Consider the following 19,731-nt stretch of genomic DNA (forward strand, 5'->3'; position numbering starts at 1 on the left):
CTTTTCTTTTCCGTCAGGGAAAACCCACCATCCTTGACGGCTGAGAAGAATGAGAACAGCACACATGTATGCTCCTATACACAGTGTTTATTTGTTCTGTAACGATTCACATTTTAAACAGCGCTTCCTGACAACGTACCAGCTGGTTCTTCTTTAACACAGGCAATAAGGGCGGCCATTCACATTCGAGGGGGGGGCAACCACACTAGACGGGGCAGCAGAGTCCCTCTGGGGGTGGGGAGGATATCGTCTAGGGTAGAGGGCTTGTACGGGAAGGAAAGAGGAGAGAGTGGGAGAAGGAACACCCTGGCATTCACTGAAGTCAATACTCTAAGTAGTGCTTGATTGGCTCCGCTGGCAACCCCGAAAGAGAGGAGCACTTCCTATCTTTGACGTCTGGCTGGGGGGTTGCCTGCGAGGAGAAGGAAGTTTAGGGACACATCTGACAAGAGACCAGCACCCACACCAATCAGGTGAAGCTTCCTCGATCTTCGGTCAACACTTACTCCCCCTATACTGGCTGCAGGAGGAAGAAGAAACCTAGAGCTTGCGTCCTGTGTTCAGCAAGAGAGATTCAAACCGGTCAGAGTCCAAACAATCTATGTGAAGCTAGTCTGCAAACACACCACAAAGAATTTAGGGACGCTGTTTTCCTAGCTGCTGCTTAGGTATTTCTGGGACTCACCCAGCATAAATATAGTCTCCTGCCCCAAACAGTCCTCCCAAACCAGATCCTCCGTAAACAACTTGGCATTTGACTCCTGCCTAAAGTGGCTGGCAGCTCTGAAAGCCTCCATGTGGTAGAGAACGAGGTGGCCCAGCCCAGGCCGCCACTCAGGCTTCAGGTATTCGGTTGACTATGAATCAGTCCTTAGAATTCTCTATTAGACTGAACTAGATCCTACGCCCTTCTACCCAGGCAGATTCAAACCCTAGAAGTGAATCTGGAATCAATCCCATACTCTTGGGCGTCTCCTAATTGTTCTCCCAAGTTCACAATAAGCTGGACCCACACGTGCCTTCCAAAGTGTTGAAACCAAATTTGCTTTCAGGGACTTCAGGCGGCGGGGCGGGGGGCAGGAAGGGGGCAGAAACCTGGCGAGGCCAGTCTCCAGGCCAGGCAACATGCCTGCTTACAGCTCTGGCTACCAACCTCCCTTTACGTCACAATGCCTACCAATGGGCAATTCAGACATACCCTTTTAAATCTGGCATCCCGATTTTCTGGAATCTCTTTAGTAACACAATCTAAAAAGACACGGGCTCAAGTAAAGAGAGAACCTGAGTGCGCTCAGGGATGACCTATCAAAATTATTCGAGAAGAACAGCGATTCTCTGTTATATAAACAATGACCTAGAAGTTTAGGGGAGAACCTGATAAAGTAACATATTCATACAGAAGAAGGAAGAAATAAGCTCTGGAGATAATTCTAAAGAACTTCTCCATTTATAAAAGCTATAGTATTTACATAGACATTTTCTCAAAATAGAAACAATGACCTAGAAGTTTAGGGGAGAACCTGATAAAGTAACATATCCATACAGAAGAAGGAAGAAGCAAGCTCTGGAGATAATCGCAAAGAACTACTCCATTCATAAAAGCTATAGTATTTACACAGACATATTCTCAAAATACTCTGCTTCAAAGGCTCTACAAGGAAGGGAGGGTACAGGGCAGAATGGTTGCATGCTGGACTCAAGAAGCCAAAGTCCAGAAACAGCTTTGCTCTCATGCAAGCAAAGCAAAAATATCCCTGAATAAAAGAGAGCAAAATGAGAGGCAGAAAGGAGGACGCCCACTAGGAAAAGGTGCTGAGAAAGCAGGGTGGAGATAAAGGGGATGAGGCCGCCAGCCTCAGGCATTCCTGACTTGAGTTTTCCTCTAAGCTGTGGACGGTGCACACCTAAGCACGTCCGAAGTGACCACGGTGGGAACAGTCATGACTGGAGGAACCACCCGAACCATGTCATAACCTATGGACCTTGTCAGAGGTGGGGCGTTTAAACTTCTCCTGCTCCCCTTCTGATAGGAACAGGGTTATTGTTATGGTCACTGAATACAGAGCAAAGGAACATGTGAGGAGAGAGGAGACAGGAGCCACAAAACAAGGAAGAGATGAGGATTCTGGGTGGCTCGCGCTACCCCCGTGTCAGTCTTTCTCGCTACTGCAGCCAAGGTACAGGTAGGGGGAGACGGAGGGGAGAAATGCTGAGGGGCCCTCCAAGTCAGAGGTAGGCTATCTGGGAGTCTCAAGAGGCCCAAACCAACCAGATGTGTTTCGGACAGATGAGAACCTGGGTCCCTGGAGCTTAGGACATACTTATCTAGAGAAGGTTTCATCACCACACCAAGAGATACACAATCAGGGCGTAACACACAACAAAATGTTCCAGGGAAGGACTTCACTGGAATGTCCCAGCAAGGGTTCATAAATTAGACACACAAAAAATAACACAAGATTCACATTTCCAAACTATCTACACAGAACACCTAGGAGGGGTTAATTAGGGGGTTGGAAGGGCAGCACCCCAGCCAAACGGATCGTGCTGTTGGATCCAAGACCTCCAAGTGCCTTCCAAAGTGTTTGGCAACCTTCACGCAGAGGTGGTGGAGTGGGTGACAGAAGTCGTCCTCTCCAGCTGGAGAGAGACGGTACCATTCAGTTCACTTCTTCTGAAACTGAAGAGTCCAGCAGCCTAGATCTAGGGAGAAGAGTGCAAGTATCAATGACTTTAATTTTTTTCACGGTAGAGACATGGAGGGACCCTAAATGTCAGAATATCCCTCTATTTTCCTGTGCTTTTGTCTAGCCCCAGTGGTTTGGAAGTGTCCCTCCAGAAAGGCCCAGAGACTTTATCTTTTTCCATGATACACTCTTGAACATTGAACTAGACCGTAGTATTTTCAGAGGGGTGGGAGGGAGGGTTGCATCTTGAGCAAGATAATTCTTTGTTGTATGTAACTGCCACAAGCCCTGCACAATGCTGGCACAACGAGCCCTTACCCAGGAAAGGCCAGGAGTAACAGTAAAAGCCAGGAGCCCACACTTCCAAATGTCTCCTAAGAGAGATGGTACCATTTCCAGCTCAAAACAACTGAGTAGTAGTTCATGGTCATGAAGTACCCTTACAAAATAACACTGGTTGAAAATAACTGTTTCCTGATACCCGGCTACTCGAGAAGGCTCCCACTCCCCAAATCTTCTAAAGAGCAGACTTGGGGTTGGTAGTATGTGTCTTCAACCCTCAGTAGTAACCAAACATTTCTTTCACAAGCTCTTCACCTGGTAGGGAGAGTCAACGAACTTTATCCTAGAGAGGAATCTTCGCAGCTCCCCGCGGCCAATTTTGGGGGTGGTCTCCCTTAGCTGGACCACTTGGCCCTCCATCAGTGCCCACCGCAGACTAAGCTTGCTGACCACCAGGGGTGCTGGATGCCCTTCAGAGCTTGGCCCTGTTGTCCTGGTAACATAAAAGGCATCTTTCCAGAGGTCGTTGATCCCAACTGAGGAAAGACAAAAACAAGAGCAGTTAAAAAGGACAGAAAACTTCAGCTAACAGGAGAGTGGTTTGGTTCGGCAACTGGATTCATTCACTCATTTCCTCCTTCGCTAATTCATAGAAGTTTACTGAGCACCTGATCAATGCAAGGCACTGACTAGACAATGGGTGCCCAGGGGTGCAAAGCAGCAAATTCTCAGCCTCTGTACCTGTGCTTCTCCGAAGCTACTTCTAAGAAAGCCCCAGATCAGGAAGTGAGAGGAATGGCCAACTGTGGCGACAACTTGGTAGAAAAGTGAGTACAACAAACTAGAAATTCTGAAAATTCCTAGACTGTCAGTACCTGGTGGCATAAGCTATGTACACAGCCAGTGTTTATTTTGCCTCATCTATAAACCAGGTATTGTAATAAAAATGGTCTCGATTCTTAATTACCATTACGTAACGTTCACTGAATAATAATTTATGCTACTATTGAAAAAGAGGTCATTTAGGTCCAGTCACAGGATTTTGCAAACTCACGCCTCCCCACCGCGGCCCTGCCGCGCACAAAGCCAGTGGGCAGGAGTGCCTGCAGGTTCCAGATAAGCTATTCTTCCCAGTGCAGCCCAGTGGGCCCACAGCCACAGCACCAACCTCACCTTCAAGGCAAACGAGTTTGTAAGGAGACAGCAAGTCTCTGAATGGCAAGGGAATACGGAAAAGAAGTGAAGAAAGGAACTGTGGCCGGCCTGGCCGGCCCCAGCAGGACTGCAGACTCCCAGAGGCCAGTGTGGGATGGGACCCTCCAAGGAAGGGACCATCGGACGATCCCAGACTAGCTGTGGTGGCCGACTTTCCAGGGCTTTGCATTACAGGTGTCTAAGATGTGATCCCAGTTTTGTTCTATGATATTATTTAGATGCACATATAAAGTAGAACACTTCCAAATGTTAACGGCGGTTATGAGCGGTCAGATTACGGGTGATTTTCCTTTTTCCCTTTTACTCCTGGCGCCAGTTTCTATGCGATGGTCATGTGCACTTTAGTCCAAAGAAAGTCTCTACTGAGCCTAAACGAATGCCCTGAGGAAACATCCTGCCTCTGCTTTATCCTTTGCAGTGAATTCCAGGTCCTAAGCTCCTACAAGGTCGAGAAACTCGTCTGATTTGTATTGCCAGCCCCGGGCACTGCGCCTGGTGTATGGTTGATGCTGAGCAAACACCTGCTGAAACATTAGCTCCGTGGACCCTTGGGGATGGGACAACACTGCCCCGCAGCTTCCAGCATGTTTGGAGGCTGGGGGTCCTCACGCCGTGAGCCGGGTGCTGCCCCCAGAGGGCGCTCTCAGGCGATGGCCCCGGGCACCAGGGCCACCAGGGGGAATGCATGGGAGCAGCTCGGCACACGCGTCCTGCCGTCATCTGCAGGCACACACCCTCCCCTCGGTGGGACGACGGAGTCACCCTCACCACGGCCAGCACATCCCCTCCCCTCCTCTGTGTACACAGACCCCACCGTCCCCGGGACTTACCCTCTGAAGCCGTCACGGTGCCGGTGGCGTTGGCCAGATCCAGAAGAATGGAGGGGAAGGCTGGATGCAGGAGGTACAGGTGGTGAAGGCTGGGTGGCTCGGTTCCCGGGACGACATCCTGACAACAAGCAACAGTGACAGCAAAGGTCAGTCCACACACTAGCGTACAATGTCACTCAGATGAAAGGGTGGTGGAGACGGTGGTGATTACTCATCCCCTGCGATCCCAACTGTGAGGGTGTGTCTGAGAGAAACTCCCACATACGAGAGACATGTCATTTCAAAGAGCTGAAAACACTGATTAAACACTAACTTCTTCAAACCACTAGAGCTAGAAAATGCTTTCTCCCTCATGAGAAAAAGAAAGGAAGAACGGAAATGGGCATGCCCCAGGAGAGAAACTGATGGGGGCCCTCGCAGTCTGGTGCCAATGGAGTATTAGGAACAAGTTCTTCCCCGACAGCAGGCAGGGGGCTTCGTGGAGGCGAAATCTGCATATAAAAAAAATATTGAGCCAAAGACACTTGCTTTCACTGGATATTGAAGCCAATCGCAAGAGTCAGGCTAAAAAAAAATCACAAAAATCTTATCTGTTCCTGAAATAAACAGGAATGGACCAAACAGAACTCACTAATCGTAAAATAAAAATTCCAAGGCCTGAGTGTCAATCTCCTGACCCTCGATGGCAGAAAAAAATGCACATCAGGGACTTCCCTGATGGCGCAGTGGTTGAGAATCCGCCTGCCCATGCAGAGGACACGGGTTCGAGCCCTGGTCCGGGAAGATCCCACATGCCGCGGAGCAACTAAGCCCGTGCGCCACAACTACTGAGCCCGTGCTCTAGAGCCCGCGAGCCACAACTACTGAGCCCGTGTGCCGCATCTACTGAGCCCGCACGCCTAGAGCCCGTGCTCCCTAACAAAGAGAAGCCACCTCAGTGAGAAGCCCGCGCACCGCAATGAAGAGTAGCCCCCGCTCGACACAACTGAAGTGAGTGTCAGCCCTGCTTCCACACTGTCAGCAGGGGAGGGGACACGTGTGCGGGAAGCTCGTGGTGCGCTCCCACCACTGTCACAGAGCAGAAGAGGCCTTTCCCACACACCTCAGGATCCCAGCATCAGCTCAGCTAACATGACAAGAAAATAGCCCAACTCCCTCCTCACTGCCTATGGCATGGTGCCCAAACTCCTTAGCATGAAAACCAAGGTCTTATGCCTTTCAACCCCAATCTGCCTTCCTTGGCCTCCTATGATTATATGCCTATGCACCCCACGCTCCAAGAACGTCTGTGAAACAAGCACATGCTTCACTTGACTTTACCTGACCTTGGCCAATCTTATTCCCCCTTAGACGTCTCCCTCGTGAGCCCATTTCCACACATTAAAACACTTCTTGTCCGGAGGTCCCCAACTCGATGCCACCTCTTTCAAGAAAAGCTCCCTAATCGTCCCCAACAAAATGAATATCCCCCTCCCTTTCTGCTTCCATCTAAACTTCCTATGTGTACCTCTATTACAGCATTGGTAATATGTCTTTGTTTTGTGGTCATCTATAGACACTTACATTTGAGAGTCATCTGATCCGAGCCCCTCATTTTATTAAAGGAGGAAACCAGCAAGTTAAATGTTAGGTAGATTGCCCACATTCATATGTCAGGGAACCGCAGAGTTAGGACAACCATTTATGGAAATCTGATCCGAAAGCGAGGGACCATATGAGCATCTTCATTAACGGATAAAGAGCATGGGGCCCAAAAAAGTTCAGTCCTAGAGCACAGGGCTGATGAACGCAGGACTCCCCCTCTGTCAGGCCACCCGATCGCCAGGGACCGTCCGTCTTCTCCTGCAGCGGGCAGCACTGTTCCTAGTTTACCCCGAGGTCCCTGGCAAACAGTAGGTGCTGGTCAGCTGTGTTTAACTGGACTCCATCAGGGTGAGTCTTACTCAAAATCCCCAGGCACCTTGTAGAGGTGGCCCCGTGCCTCCTCAACCCCGTTAAAGTGCTGCAGGACAGCATTTAAGACATTCTCAAACCTACCTTCCGTGTATCGGAGCTTCTCTCCCGTGATCCCCCAGGTGAACCCTCACCTTCAGCCCAGCGTCCCCGCCCCCTCTGCTTTGCCACCCTGCGGCCCCGCCCATTTCCGAAATCTCAGCTTATTCACCTCAAAGCCCAGCCTCAGCCCCCATGAAACCCTCCCTGCCCACTGCAGACCAGGCATGGTTATTTCTCTTCAACACCTGCAGCACATAGGAATCAGCTGTTAATATGAGTCTAGACTTCACCCTCTACCTACGCCTCCCACTGTCATGGAGCCAGTAGCTGGGAGCCGTTGTCAGCTTTCGCTGCTCAGCGGAAAGGCAGAGCAGACAGAGCACAGCTCAGAAGGAAGCAGGTTCCTGCCCTGCCCACCTGAGGGCTGTTTCGCCTCTACCCATAACTGCTTGGAAGCGCGGCTGGTCTAATAACACCTCCGGACCCAGTCAGCCCGAAGAGCTGCTGCCATCTGACGAAGCGACACAGGGGCCCTCCCAGGCTCACTCACAGGATTGGGCGATGCAGCTGACAGCCTTTCAGCCCAGAAGAGGAAGACAGACTTCTGGTCCACAGCGGCTGCTGAGGTGGCTGGGGTTTCTTCCATGTGACACGGAACGCTGTAACTCCAAGCGACCAGGCCAGAGGCCCCATCCACCACCATCACCTGCAGAAGAGAAGACGGTGAATACAGGCCATCCTCAGAGAGACAGCGGAAAACACAGGGCTCCCAAACAAAAACCCACGGACATGCAAATAACACATACATTAACAGGCGGAGCTTACCAGATGCAAACAACGGGGTGTTCAGAGAGCGTTAAATAGCAACTAGGCCCAGGACCCTAGATACAGTCTAAAGGACTGCAGCCTTCCCAGGTGGGAAGGGACATTATAAATCATCTAGGCCTCCTCGCGTCCTCAGATGAGGGGATGGAGGCTCAGGGACAGGAAGTGACGCCGATTATTCTGCGTTCGGGACAGTCCTGGACGGAGCAGCCATCCCACCGTGGAGGGGCTGAAACCCGACCCTCGCCCCTTCCCTCCAGCGATGCAGCTGCCACGATTACGGGGAACATGATTTGGCGACAGCTCTGTCCCGTCCCCTGTGCTAAAAGCTTTACAAGTTTGACTCTGTCCTGTGCGTCCTGGCAGGTGCAGCTCAGCCCAAAGGGAGTCTCAAATTTAAAAGAGCATAGTCTGAACAGGCACAAAAACATAAAATTAAGAGAAAAATTCACTCCTTAGTTGCATCTCTCAAGGGATAATTAAGGGGATTAGATTTATAATCCCCGGCAACACTTGTATCTCCTGTCACCCCAAATACCTCACATCGCACAGTTCTAGAACAAAACAGCCTCTCCTTTGCCAAAATCCCCGAGAAATTCGCCCATCACCTCCAGCCCCAGCATCTCCACGGCCTCTGTCCTCAGTGTCTCTGCCCTGCACCCCCTTCGACAATCCCTTCCCTGCGCCCCCAGCGTCCTGGGCCTGCCGTTCTCTGCCCAGGATCAGACTCTGCTTCGCCGAGAGCAAGCAGAGAGGAAGCAGGCTAGCAGTGCAAGATTCCCTTCATTAGTCTCGGGGAGAAAAGAAGTCTAGAGACACTGCACTAAAACACTTTAGCCAGTGACACGTATTATTCCATTTAACTGTCACGACAACCCTATGAAGGCAAGTGGTCTTATACACCAATAAGTCAGGGACTAAACCCCTTTTGTACCCTTCTTCCTCCATCCTGCTGGGAAAGCCAACGGACATGTCAGTCTCTACCTGAATTATCTTTGAAACACACTCAGACACTGCTTCCTTCCTGTCTAGCACTGCTGGAAGACTCTCCCCGAAGTGGTACTTGTGTCCTCGGATCTGTCCCCTACCCGTGACTAAATAACCCTAGGCTCTACGCCTCATCTGAATTCCGCAGCCTGGCTTTCAGGCCCTCCACCAGCTGAGCGCGTCCTGACCGCTCTGTAAGGAAGGCCCCTCTGCCCAGCCTCCTATATCCATCCAGCAAACCTCTTCCCTGCTCTCGTGACTCTGCACATCTAACCCCCAACCGACGGGAAGCATCTCTTGACACCCTTCACTCCAGCTGCTCCCCACGTCCCTGTGGCATCGTGCGAACTTCCGTTCCAGCACTTACCACGACATACGAGGTACAGGCACCCCGGTGACTGAACCACACGAGGCAGTGGCTTGTTCCCATTGATGCTGTGTCTCCACAGCCATCATCTGCGCACCTGGCACAGAACCTGGCATACATGAGAGGCAGTGATTAAGTGTTTGTTGAAGTCACTCTCAGGGAACAGGGTACAATCGTATATAAATACATATTTCACGCTGAAGATAAACCAAAACGCTCAGTCGATTATAAAAAAAAGGAAATTTTTAAAACTCGAATTCCGCCTGTAATGTTAAAGGAATGAAAACTGTCTATCCAGTCATTAAATCCTCACAATATACAACCTGACATAAAATCAGAATGACCTATTTGTGTCCTTGGAACACACCCTACCGCCTATCTCAGGGAGCTGGAGCTCCTGCCCATGCCTGCCTGACCACCCTCCTCTAGAAACGCAGTTCAGCGGCAAGGCTCTGCTCACCTTTCCCGCCTTCATGAAGTCCTCCGTAACAGCCCAGCCACCCCGGCTAGCCCACCTTCTGTGAAATCTAAGAGTATGTGTACTGAAGTAGTACATTTATGTATACCTGCCTTTCCCCATCAAGAGACTTCAGAAGGCTCCTGTACATTGAGAATCCAGAAGGAACTCCTGCATAGGAAGGAGGGCAGCTAGAAAAGCTTCTGATGCTGTAGAGTTTAGCACTGCATTGTGACTTTTCATTTTATCCATTCAGCTAGACTTGGAGCTCTTTGAAGGAAGAGACCATATTTTAGGTTCTTTTTATTTCTCACGATGCCTAGCGCAGGGCTGGACACCAAGTTTACACTGGATATATGTTTTGACTGATCTGGAGTCCCCAGGTTTTACCTTTTTCATCCCAACTCCATTCGGTATCTGCAGGAGGAAGTCTAACGTCTCATCATCCGTGAAATACCCAGGAGTAGGCTGGCTGCAAGTGAGAACAACGTGAGTGATTAGAAGTAAAGGAGAAAAAGAGGAGACCCTAACTCCTTCCCGCCCCCTTCCCTTGCACTAGCCCCAGATATCAAGCAATCATTCCGGGCGATTTTGAAACGCGGGCAAGTGGAACAGAAAGCACACTGCCCACCTGCGCAGGCCTTGGAGGCTCAAGGTCCAGGAAGGTGTGAGATTTTGCCCCTGAAGCAGGACGAGGCCTTGTCTGGTTGTGATCAGGAGGTTGCTGCTGTTGGAATCCGGCACCTTCACCACCTGGAGGAGCTCCACCCCATCACTGCGTTAAACAAGACCCCGACAGTTAGCCTCAGGCTTGGATGAGATTCCTGCCCTGCTTATTTTGGCTCTTCCTCTCGGCGTACGTGTTTGTATAGACCCTCGCATTTGTCTTCCACCAGTGTCTTGTCAAGCAGGGCACTCTGCAATTGCAGTTGAATCTCCTTTTCTTGGTTTCTTTAGAAACCAAGGAGCCCTAGAAAATTCAGGCAAGTTCAGAAGGAACTGACAGGAGAAGTGCATCTCACACTGGATGCTCTGGGAAAGAGAACAGAGCTGAGGACAGTGGCAGGGAAGGAGACGGAGGTCGGGACAGGATGCTTGAAACTGTCATTAAGCTCGGACAGCTGCTCGCGCCTTACACTTCATCCAGTTACTTCTCCCTCTGTACAACCGGGACTACTCTATTTAACATCTGTCAAATGCACTGACACAATGTGATACTGCCTAAGAAAATGCTAGAAAATGATTTGAAGCTTCTGGGAGGAAAAGAACGAAGACAATTATTACCCAGGCCTGGGGTGAAATGAGTAGAATCCACGGTAGGTAACAAACAACATGCTTTTAGTTAAGAAATAAACAAGAAAAAAAAATGAGATTTCATGGATGCTGCCCTTGCTTCTGCCAAAGTGATTCTTCAACTAAGAGAAAAATACGGGCGAAGAGCAAGGCCGATCCTTCCGCACCGTTTTACAAGCAGTTGTGTTAAATCAATCTACCTCCCTACCTGAGGTTCCCCAGCCTCACCCTGCCCTGCTCTGACTGCCACGCCAAACGAATATCCTTCTTCGCCGCCTACGTGCGAAGTGATCACACGCCATGGTCACCCACACGTAGACGTCAACGCTTTATGTCACCAAGAGAAGAGCACTTGTAACTCCCCTTAACCAGATCAGAAGGTGGTATAGGAAGGCCAGCACTGTTTTCCCCCCAAACCTCTGCCCACGTGTTCACCAGCCCAGCCAGACAATGACTTGGTCTCACTGTGACGGGGCCAGATCGCTGCCCACCTGTAAATGTCAATGAGCTCAGACAGGTTGATGGATCTCCGCCTCTCCCACTCGGGCTCGTCTATCTGCAGGGAAGGTGGTAAGCTGTCTCGATTTTGGGCCTGAACAAAAATGTCCCGCAGGGCGACAGCCTGGATATTTCCTAGCAGCACAGAAGAACCAACACGGAGAAGGTGAACTTTACAGCACTTTTCCAGGGTGAGGATGGGAGCAAGAGACCCAGAGCCTGGGCAGGTGGATGGGTCCAACACAGCCCGCCCGGCCCAGAAGGGAACGAGTGGGGAAGTGCTTAAGGGGACGCTGGGCAGAGCTTCTCGTTGGAGAAGAGTGAGTGCCCTGCGGCAGGGGGCCCGGGCAGAGGTGGTGACAGAGGGCTGGTGTCAGTGACTCGAGGCTTTCTGACTCCAGGCTTTCTCTATGTCACACAGGGAGGCCTCGCCATACACCCATGGGGTGGGTAGCAAAAATGAGCCTTGCTTCTTACCAAAGCCAAACAGGATGTAGGCAGCCCCGCTGGTGGTGATGTAAACCTGAGGGCCGATCAGGTTCCCCACTCCCACGATGTTGTACTTCACGGGTCGGCCCACGGGACTCCCTGTCCGGCCAGACACCAGCAGAAAGCACAGATCTGGCTGACGAAGTGAAAGACGGGGGTTGAGTCCATAGAAGACTTATCGTTTCCGAATCAAATCGTTTCTCTAGATAGTCATTGCTTCCTCATTAGCTAAGAGGTCAGAAACACCTCCCAAAGTTGGAAAGCCCAAAGCCAAGCCCACTTCGTTCTACTTCCCTGGAAGTTAGAAAGTGGGGCAAATGCCCCATTCCCTTGTTAGATGGTAGCTCGGGCAAGTTCTCCGAAGCACAGTTGTTGCTGACAAGCAGTCTCCTGAGGCAAAGAACTCTAGCCTAGAGCTAAACAGAGTAGAGCCGACCCCCGGTCTCTACCCCCACACCCAGAAATCCCCAGTAACATTTGGTCCCAGGAGAATCAGCGCAAGCAGTGTGTTCCCATCATGACATACACATCTGGCCTGGCCACTATCAACCTCACCATCAAGCAGAGATCAGCAAACCTTTTCTGTGAAGTGCCAGACAGTAAGTATTTTACGTTTTGCCAGCCAGATGGTTTCCGTAGCAGCTACTCTACTCTGCCACTCGAGCGTGAGAGCAGCCATAGATAATACATGAATGAGCAGGCGTGACTGCATCCCAATAAAACTTTATGAAAACAAACTGCAGGCCATAGTTTGCCAACCCCTGCGCTAGAGGATTTTCTTTTGGGAATAGAGTCACTGGTTGGGAAATATAAGGACTACATCGATATCTTGACTTCAGTAAAGCTTTTGACAGAGTTTATCATCATGGATTCTTATGGACAAGATAAAGAAATGTGGTTCTCAGTGTACCCTGAGAAAGGGCCAATGCCAACCCAGAGGGAGGTTTCAGTGGAATGTCACAGCACCCAGCTATTATCTCATTCCTATTCATCATTCTTATCAAAGACCTGAATGAACAGAATTCAAGTTTATCACAAAGCTGAGAGCGATAGGTAATATGCTGTTTGACAAACTCAAAATTCCAGAAAGTCTTAGACTGGAAGATGGGTCAAAATCTGGAAGAAAAGATTAGGCCATTAATTAAGACGTGGGTATTTTATGGTAACAAGACTTATCGTGGTGATCATTTTGAAATGTATAGAAATATCAAATCAGTAAGTTGTTCAGCAGGAACTAACACACTGTTGTAGGTCAGTTATACTTCAAAAACAAATAAACTCATAGAAAAAGAGATCAGATTTGTGGTTACTAGAGGGAGGGGTGGTAGGAGGGAGGATTGGATGAAGGCAGTCAAAAGGTACAAACTTCCACTTATAAGATAAATAAGTACTAGGGATACAACGCACAACATGATAAACATAATTAACACTGCTGTACATTATATACAAAAGTTAAGAGAGTAAATCCTAAGAGTTCTCATCACAAGGAAAAATTTTTTTCTATTTCTTTAATTTTGTATCAATACGAGATAATGGACGTTCACTAAACTTACTGTGGTCATCATTTCATGATGTATGTAAGTCAGATCATTATGCTGTACACCTTAAACTTATACAGTGCTGTATGCCAATTATATCTCAATAAAACTGGAAGGAAAAAAAAAATGAAAGAAGTAGGGAAAAAAGACGTGGGTATTTTAACGGGTTATAAACAAAAACTGATTCTTAGAAAGGCTATCACAGCCTTTGGCTGCATTTATAGATATACAGAGTCTATATCAAAAGAAGCAACAATTTCCTTATGTTGATATAACTGGTTATATTACAAGTAGAATACTGTTTTCATTTATGGGTACCATATTATAAAAGAGATATGGACAAAGTGTAGTGAAAAAAGAAAGACATCAAGGAAGAGAGGGGTCTGGATCATTTTGCATGAGGAACAGTATGAGAAATTGCGACTGTTTAGCCTTGAGAATAGCAGGCTTTACAGGGACGAGGCTTCCAGCAAAAGGGCTTTCATGTAGAAAGAGGATTAGATTCATTCAGAGTATTCTATGGAGCTGAAGCCGGCACCATGAATGGAAGCTATGAGAAAGCAGATTTCTCACCAATAAGAATTTTCTAGAGTGGGCCAAGAACAAAATGGACTGTCTCACAAATGCACACTCTTGCCATCAGCCTGAGGACTCAGAGGGAATGGGTGCCAATGTATCTGGAACAGTGTATCAGCGACTGTAGCACAGTGTGAGGGGGTTAACTTCACGGCCTCTGAGGTCCCTTCCCACTGACATGCCAGCCCAGATCTGTCCTCTAACCCCAACCGTGTCCAGGTGTCCCAGGCCCGCCTCACTCCAGCCCCAGATCTAAGAATGCCGCCCCTCTGTATCATAGGCCTAATACGTCTAACTCTTCCTTCCAAATCTGCAGCTCGGAGCAGACACATCCCTCAGGTTCTTTATTGCTGGTACAGAGGTCAGAAAAGTCAGTATGAAGATGAAGCCACTGCTCTGAACCCACCACTTCTCCAAGATTTTTCTAGTCTTGTCTATCACTTTCCAGGCAGAATGGAGACTAGTCCATATCCCCTCCCTCCACCACCATACCCCCTCCCTCCACCACCATATCCCCTCCCTCCACCACCATATCCCCTCCCTCCACCACCATATCCCCTCCCTCCACCACCAAAAAAGGCACAGAGTAGAAGCAGGTGAGAAGCCATTCCCATAACACAGCCCCCTTGCTCGGGAGGGTCCCTCAGTCAGACCTGAACTCTCATCCCGTCCACCACCGCTGGCTGGAAGACAGATGTGATGTCAAGGCCAAGAGTTTTCAACTTGTTCGGGACACATAAACCTGTTCACTGTCTTGCTATGCTTCTGCTAACAACCAAATTCCTTTTAAAAGAAACTCCCCTATTTGTAGTGAGGCGGATGAACCTAGAGTCTGTCATACAGAGTGAAGTAAGTCAGAAAGAGAAGAACAAATACCGTATGCTAACACATATATATGGAATCTTAAAAAAAAAAAAAAAGGTTCTGAAGAACCTGGGGGCAGGACAGGAATAAAGACGCAGACGTAGAGAATAGACTTGATGACACGGGGAGGGGGAAGGGTAAGCTGGGACGAAGTGAGAGAGTGGCATTGACATATATACACTACCAAATGTAAAACAGATAGCTAGTGGGAAGCAGCCGCATAGCACAGGGAGATCGGCTCGGTGCTTTGTGACCACCTGGAGGGGTGGGATAGGGAGGGTGGGAGGGAGGGAGACGCAAGAGGGAGGGGATATGGGGATATATGTATATGTATAGCTGATTCACTTTGTTATACAGCAGAAACTAACACACCATTGTAAAGCAATTATACTCCAATAAAGATTAAAAAAAACCCAATAACCTATATGGGAAAAGAATCTGAAAAAGAGTGGATATAATATATATGTATCACTGAATCACTCTGCTGTACACCTGAAACTAACACAACATTGGAAATGAACTATACTCCAATATAAAATAAAAATTAAATTAAAAAAAAAAAAAGAAACTCCCCATACTTTCCACTTTAGGACCTTCTGAGAATCACTCCCTGATGTATGTAATCATTAAAATGTTCCCTACTCCCAGGTCTCTTTATTCACAGTGACTGGAATGAAAAAAGATTATGTGGAGAATTCCTGACATTTTGGTTCAGTCTACTTTGAGACCAGCTGAAGAAAAACAAACAGAAAGGACCCCGAAAAGCCACTAGCCTTCGGAAATGTCCCTCACTATCTATCTTCTTTTCTCTCACCTCACAAACATAAGGTATCATCTGAGGCACTAGAGCAGGGCTCCTGAAACTTGTGACTGGTGGAGTATGCTGAGTTAGTTCATGGTGCTCTTGACAGAAAACCGTAAAGTACTGATAGATTTAATTCCATTCTAAATAATTTTACTTGCAGATTTTGTAACTCCACTCCATATATACATTACATAAATCACAACAAGGTCTAGTAAAATTAAAATCAGCTATCAAATGAGGCACAACGATCGATAGCCACATTTTCCCACAGATATTCCTGGCTGACTGCTGTCCACGAGCCTTTCCTGGCAGACTCACACTAGACAGTCTGAGAAAAAGTCTAAGAGAAAGTCTGACAGAAGCTCTGAGAAAAGCTTCAGGAATAAAAACTTAAAATTGAGATAATTCTATCCATTAATATATTCTTTCCTGTGATTTACGGGGAAAAAAAAAAACTACTATTATTTTATCTGTGCAGAGAATAACTAGTTCCAGGTCACTGGAGTTCCAGCAAAGCATAATTGAGAAGCATAATTTAGGGACCACTGTACCAGAAGCAAAGTCTGCAGGCACAGCTTAAACGACAACTCTTTCTTTGGTTGCTGTTGTTATTACTTGTTTGACTTACAATTTTTTTCTATATATATCTTATGAGCTTTCTATCCGTCTGTCTCATTGTTTTATAGTTGCAATAAAAGTTAAATATACATAGTAAAACCAACAATATGTATACTTGGTGAAAAACAGGCACCACTCTGGGCATTTCATATGTGTTAGTTCTAATGTTCATAACCATCCTGCAAGTAGAATAACACCCCCGCTTTACATACGAAGTAACCAGAGCTGGGATAGGCTCTGTGGTTTGCCCAAGGCCACAGGGCAGTAGAGCAGGAATTCAAACATAGACCTATCTGGCTCCCAAGCTCTGCCATGTCGGTCAATGGGACCTGGAAAATGGGTTCATAATGGTAATTTATTCACTTAATCTCACAAGGAGAATTTATTTAAACCTAAGCCCTTGTAATGAGAAGGTTTCAAGCAGCATTTCTAATAATGATACTAGGAAACGACCAAAGTTGACACTTTCCCTGTTAGAGACAAGGACCACCTAACATGGCGCATACCTGCAATTCCCCAATGGCCAGAACTGCGAGATCTCTAATGCCATCTTCATCCAGGTCTGGCAGCACCACGCCTGGGGCAGCCAGGGTACCGTTGGATAAGTAGTGTGGGTCTAAAGTCCAAATGGCTTTCCCTGGGGAAAGATAAGTACACTCATCACAATTAGGAATTTCTGCCTCTGCAAAAGGCAGATGCAATGCTCCCAGGCCAGAAAAGAGACTCAACAGGCTGAATGACAGACAGCAACTCCTACACACTTTTTCCTTTCGTTTTTATCTTACTGGGGAGAAATGGAGCAGGGAGTATGCACTGAAATCCTCAAGTATCTGGCTAACAAGCCCATGTAATAACTTCACACCTGGATTTTTTAGGTAACATGGACATGCTGAAGACTCTCTAAGAAAGAAGAGCCCAGTTGTCTGGGATGGAGGAATTGATCTGTTAGAGATGATTCCAACTCCTAAGGAACCATCCAGGGGCAGCCAAACAGAAGCCCAACTCGCTCCTTCTACCATGTGTTCATGTAAGTAGAGAAATCATAAATGGTTTTCAAGATGAATTCATTGCTAGAGTTAACTCACACGCAAATTTTTTTCACTCAGAAGAACCCCACTCCCAAACTCCAACCTTTACAACTAGGAAGGAGGCTATTTTACTCAGCTTCACTCAAGTCGAAGGTTAACGAGCATACTGGAAGTATAAGACTCTGTAAGGAGCCTTCATTATATTTGATTCTCTTCCATTCCTTTTGTCACACGTCTGAATGTGATAAAAAGATAAAAGAGGCCAAATCAACATGCCTCCACAAACCTTAGTTTCTTCACTGGCATATTTTTCAGTGGTTAATGCCCAAGTTTACATGTGAACACTTGTATGTCAAATATTGAATACAAAGAGAAAAAGCTGCATGGTCTTCTATACAAAGAACAGAGAAGAGAGATTACTTAGAAACTGAAAGCCTTGGGATAGGTTCTGTTTGGATGACTGAGTTTAGCCCCATCCTATCACCAAACAGGTTGAACCATGGATCTATTACTCACTCTGCTCAAACCCTTTCTCCTTATTTCCCTTAATATCCACCTTGCAGAGCAGGAAATCAGACCTCCCACCATGGGAGAGTGCAACGGTCCCTTCCCTACCAGACTGTTCTAACCTGAGATTAGGCCTCCCAGGAACAGGGATCTCTCATGGTCAGTGATCTTTTTTTTTTTTTTTTTTAATTTATTTATTTTTGGCTGTGTTGGCTCTTCGTTGCTGCACGCGGGCTTTTCTCTAGTTGTGGCGAATGGGGGCTACTCTTCATTGCGGTGCGCGGGCTTCTCATTGCAGTGGCTTCTCTTGTTGCGGAGCACGGGCTCTAGACACGCGGGCCTCAGTAGCTGCAGCACGCGGACTCAGTAGTTGTGGCACACGGGCTCAGTAGCTGTGGCTCGGGGGCTCTAGAGCGCAGGCTCAGTAGTTGTGGCTCACGGGCTTAGTTGCTCCGCGGCATGTGGGATCTTCCCGGACCAGGCAAGAACCCGTGTCCCCTACATTGGCAGGCAGATTCTCAACCACTGCACCACCAGCGAAGCCCCCGCAGTCAGTGATGTTTACCTGATGTCGCGTTGAATGCGCTGAGCATCTTGTGTGTCCCCGTCACAAGGCAGACGGTTTCGGTCACTCTCCCTGGCATTAGATCCAGACAGGTAATATCTCGGGCCTCCTCGGGGAGGGGACTAGACCAGAGCGTACTGCCATTCATCCCGGAAAGGCACACGAGGACAGCAGGTGGCCTTGAGACACCTAAAAGCACACAAGAGACAAGAAAGGGCAGGAGGCAGAGGAGATAAGAGGGAGAGATGAGCGGGGGGCTAGAAAACCAAAAGGAAATAGAGGTAAGGCAGCAACTCAGACCTGTGTGCTCAGCTCCCTCCTGTATTTCTGGCAACAAGGTCTGCAAACAGAGTACCTGTCACATCTGTTCAACACATCTCTCATGTAAGACGACATCCTCCAGGCAACCCGTGTGCACCTCTACTCTCCCAACACACTTGTTGACGTGTCTGTCATCTTAGCCCTCGCTAAACAGGGATATCCTTAAGGCTAAAGCCTGTCACATTCATTTCTGCATCCTCAGTGCTTTGCAAAGCGCCAAGCATATCTAGCAGCCAAGTGCTTTCTGAATAAAAGGAGCAAAATCAAGAATATGGAAAAGGAGTGATTGGAAACAAACAAACAAAAAAAACGGGAGGCACAGCTAGGCTCAGAAAATTGACACTGATCTAGAATATGTATAGAGCAGGAAGCAAAGTACCTGAATTCTAATCATCGCTAGCAAATGCTCCCTGAGAGCAGAAAACAATCTCTTTAAAAAATAAACCTGGGGAATAAAAAAGGTCATGAAGAACCTAAGGGCAAGACGGGAATAAAGACACAGACCTACCACAGAATGGACTTGAGGATATGGGGAGGGGGAAGGGTAAGCTGGGACAAAGTGAGAGAGTGGCATGGACATATATACACTACCAAACGTAAACTAGATAGCTAGTGGGAAGCAGCCAAATAGATAGTTAGTGGGAAGCAGCCGTATAGCACAGGGAGATCAGCTCGATGCTTTGTGACCACCTAGAGGGGTGGGATAGGGGGGTGGGATAGGGAGGGTGGGAGGGAGGGAGACGCAAGAGGGAAGAGATATGGGAACATATGTATAGGGTGGGAGGGAGGGAGACGCAAGAGGGAAGAGATATGGGAACATATGTATACGTATAACTGATTCACTTTGCAGAAACTAACACACCATTGTAAAGCAATTATACGCCAATAAAGATGTTAAAATAAATAAATTAATTAAATTAAATAAAATAAACCTGGGGACTTCCCTGGCAGTCCAGCGGTTACCACTCCACACTTCCAATGCAG

General features: G+C 47.9%; 1 protein-coding gene across 2 annotated transcripts in view; it reads right to left on the bottom strand.

Moving 5' to 3' along the window:
• Positions 1 to 72: 72 nt before the first annotated feature.
• Positions 73 to 19,731, bottom strand: part of FAM234B (family with sequence similarity 234 member B) — a 36,836-nt gene continuing 17,177 nt past the window's right edge. Inside the window, exons 4-13 of one of the 2 annotated variants that reach the window (XM_082421991.1) lie at positions 18,427 to 18,615; positions 16,833 to 16,963; positions 11,914 to 12,061; positions 11,430 to 11,571; positions 10,277 to 10,420; positions 10,036 to 10,117; positions 7,560 to 7,715; positions 5,015 to 5,132; positions 3,285 to 3,505; positions 73 to 2,703 (exon numbers count right to left, since the gene is read on the bottom strand). In XM_082421991.1, the coding sequence (XP_082278117.1) occupies positions 2,698 to 2,703; positions 3,285 to 3,505; positions 5,015 to 5,132; positions 7,560 to 7,715; positions 10,036 to 10,117; positions 10,277 to 10,420; positions 11,430 to 11,571; positions 11,914 to 12,061; positions 16,833 to 16,963; positions 18,427 to 18,615 (1,337 nt within the window). In that variant the 3' untranslated portion in view covers positions 73 to 2,697. Of the gene's footprint in view, positions 2,704 to 2,732; positions 3,506 to 5,014; positions 5,133 to 7,559; positions 7,716 to 10,035; positions 10,118 to 10,276; positions 10,421 to 11,429; positions 11,572 to 11,913; positions 12,062 to 16,832; positions 16,964 to 18,426; positions 18,616 to 19,731 lie in introns of those variants that run through there. The other variant, XM_082421990.1, reaches the window with a different exon arrangement.

The sequence above is a fragment of the Balaenoptera physalus genome, assembly GCF_965194825.1.
Source record: "Balaenoptera physalus genome assembly, chromosome: 13".
Classification (NCBI taxonomy): domain Eukaryota; kingdom Metazoa; phylum Chordata; class Mammalia; order Artiodactyla; family Balaenopteridae; genus Balaenoptera; species Balaenoptera physalus.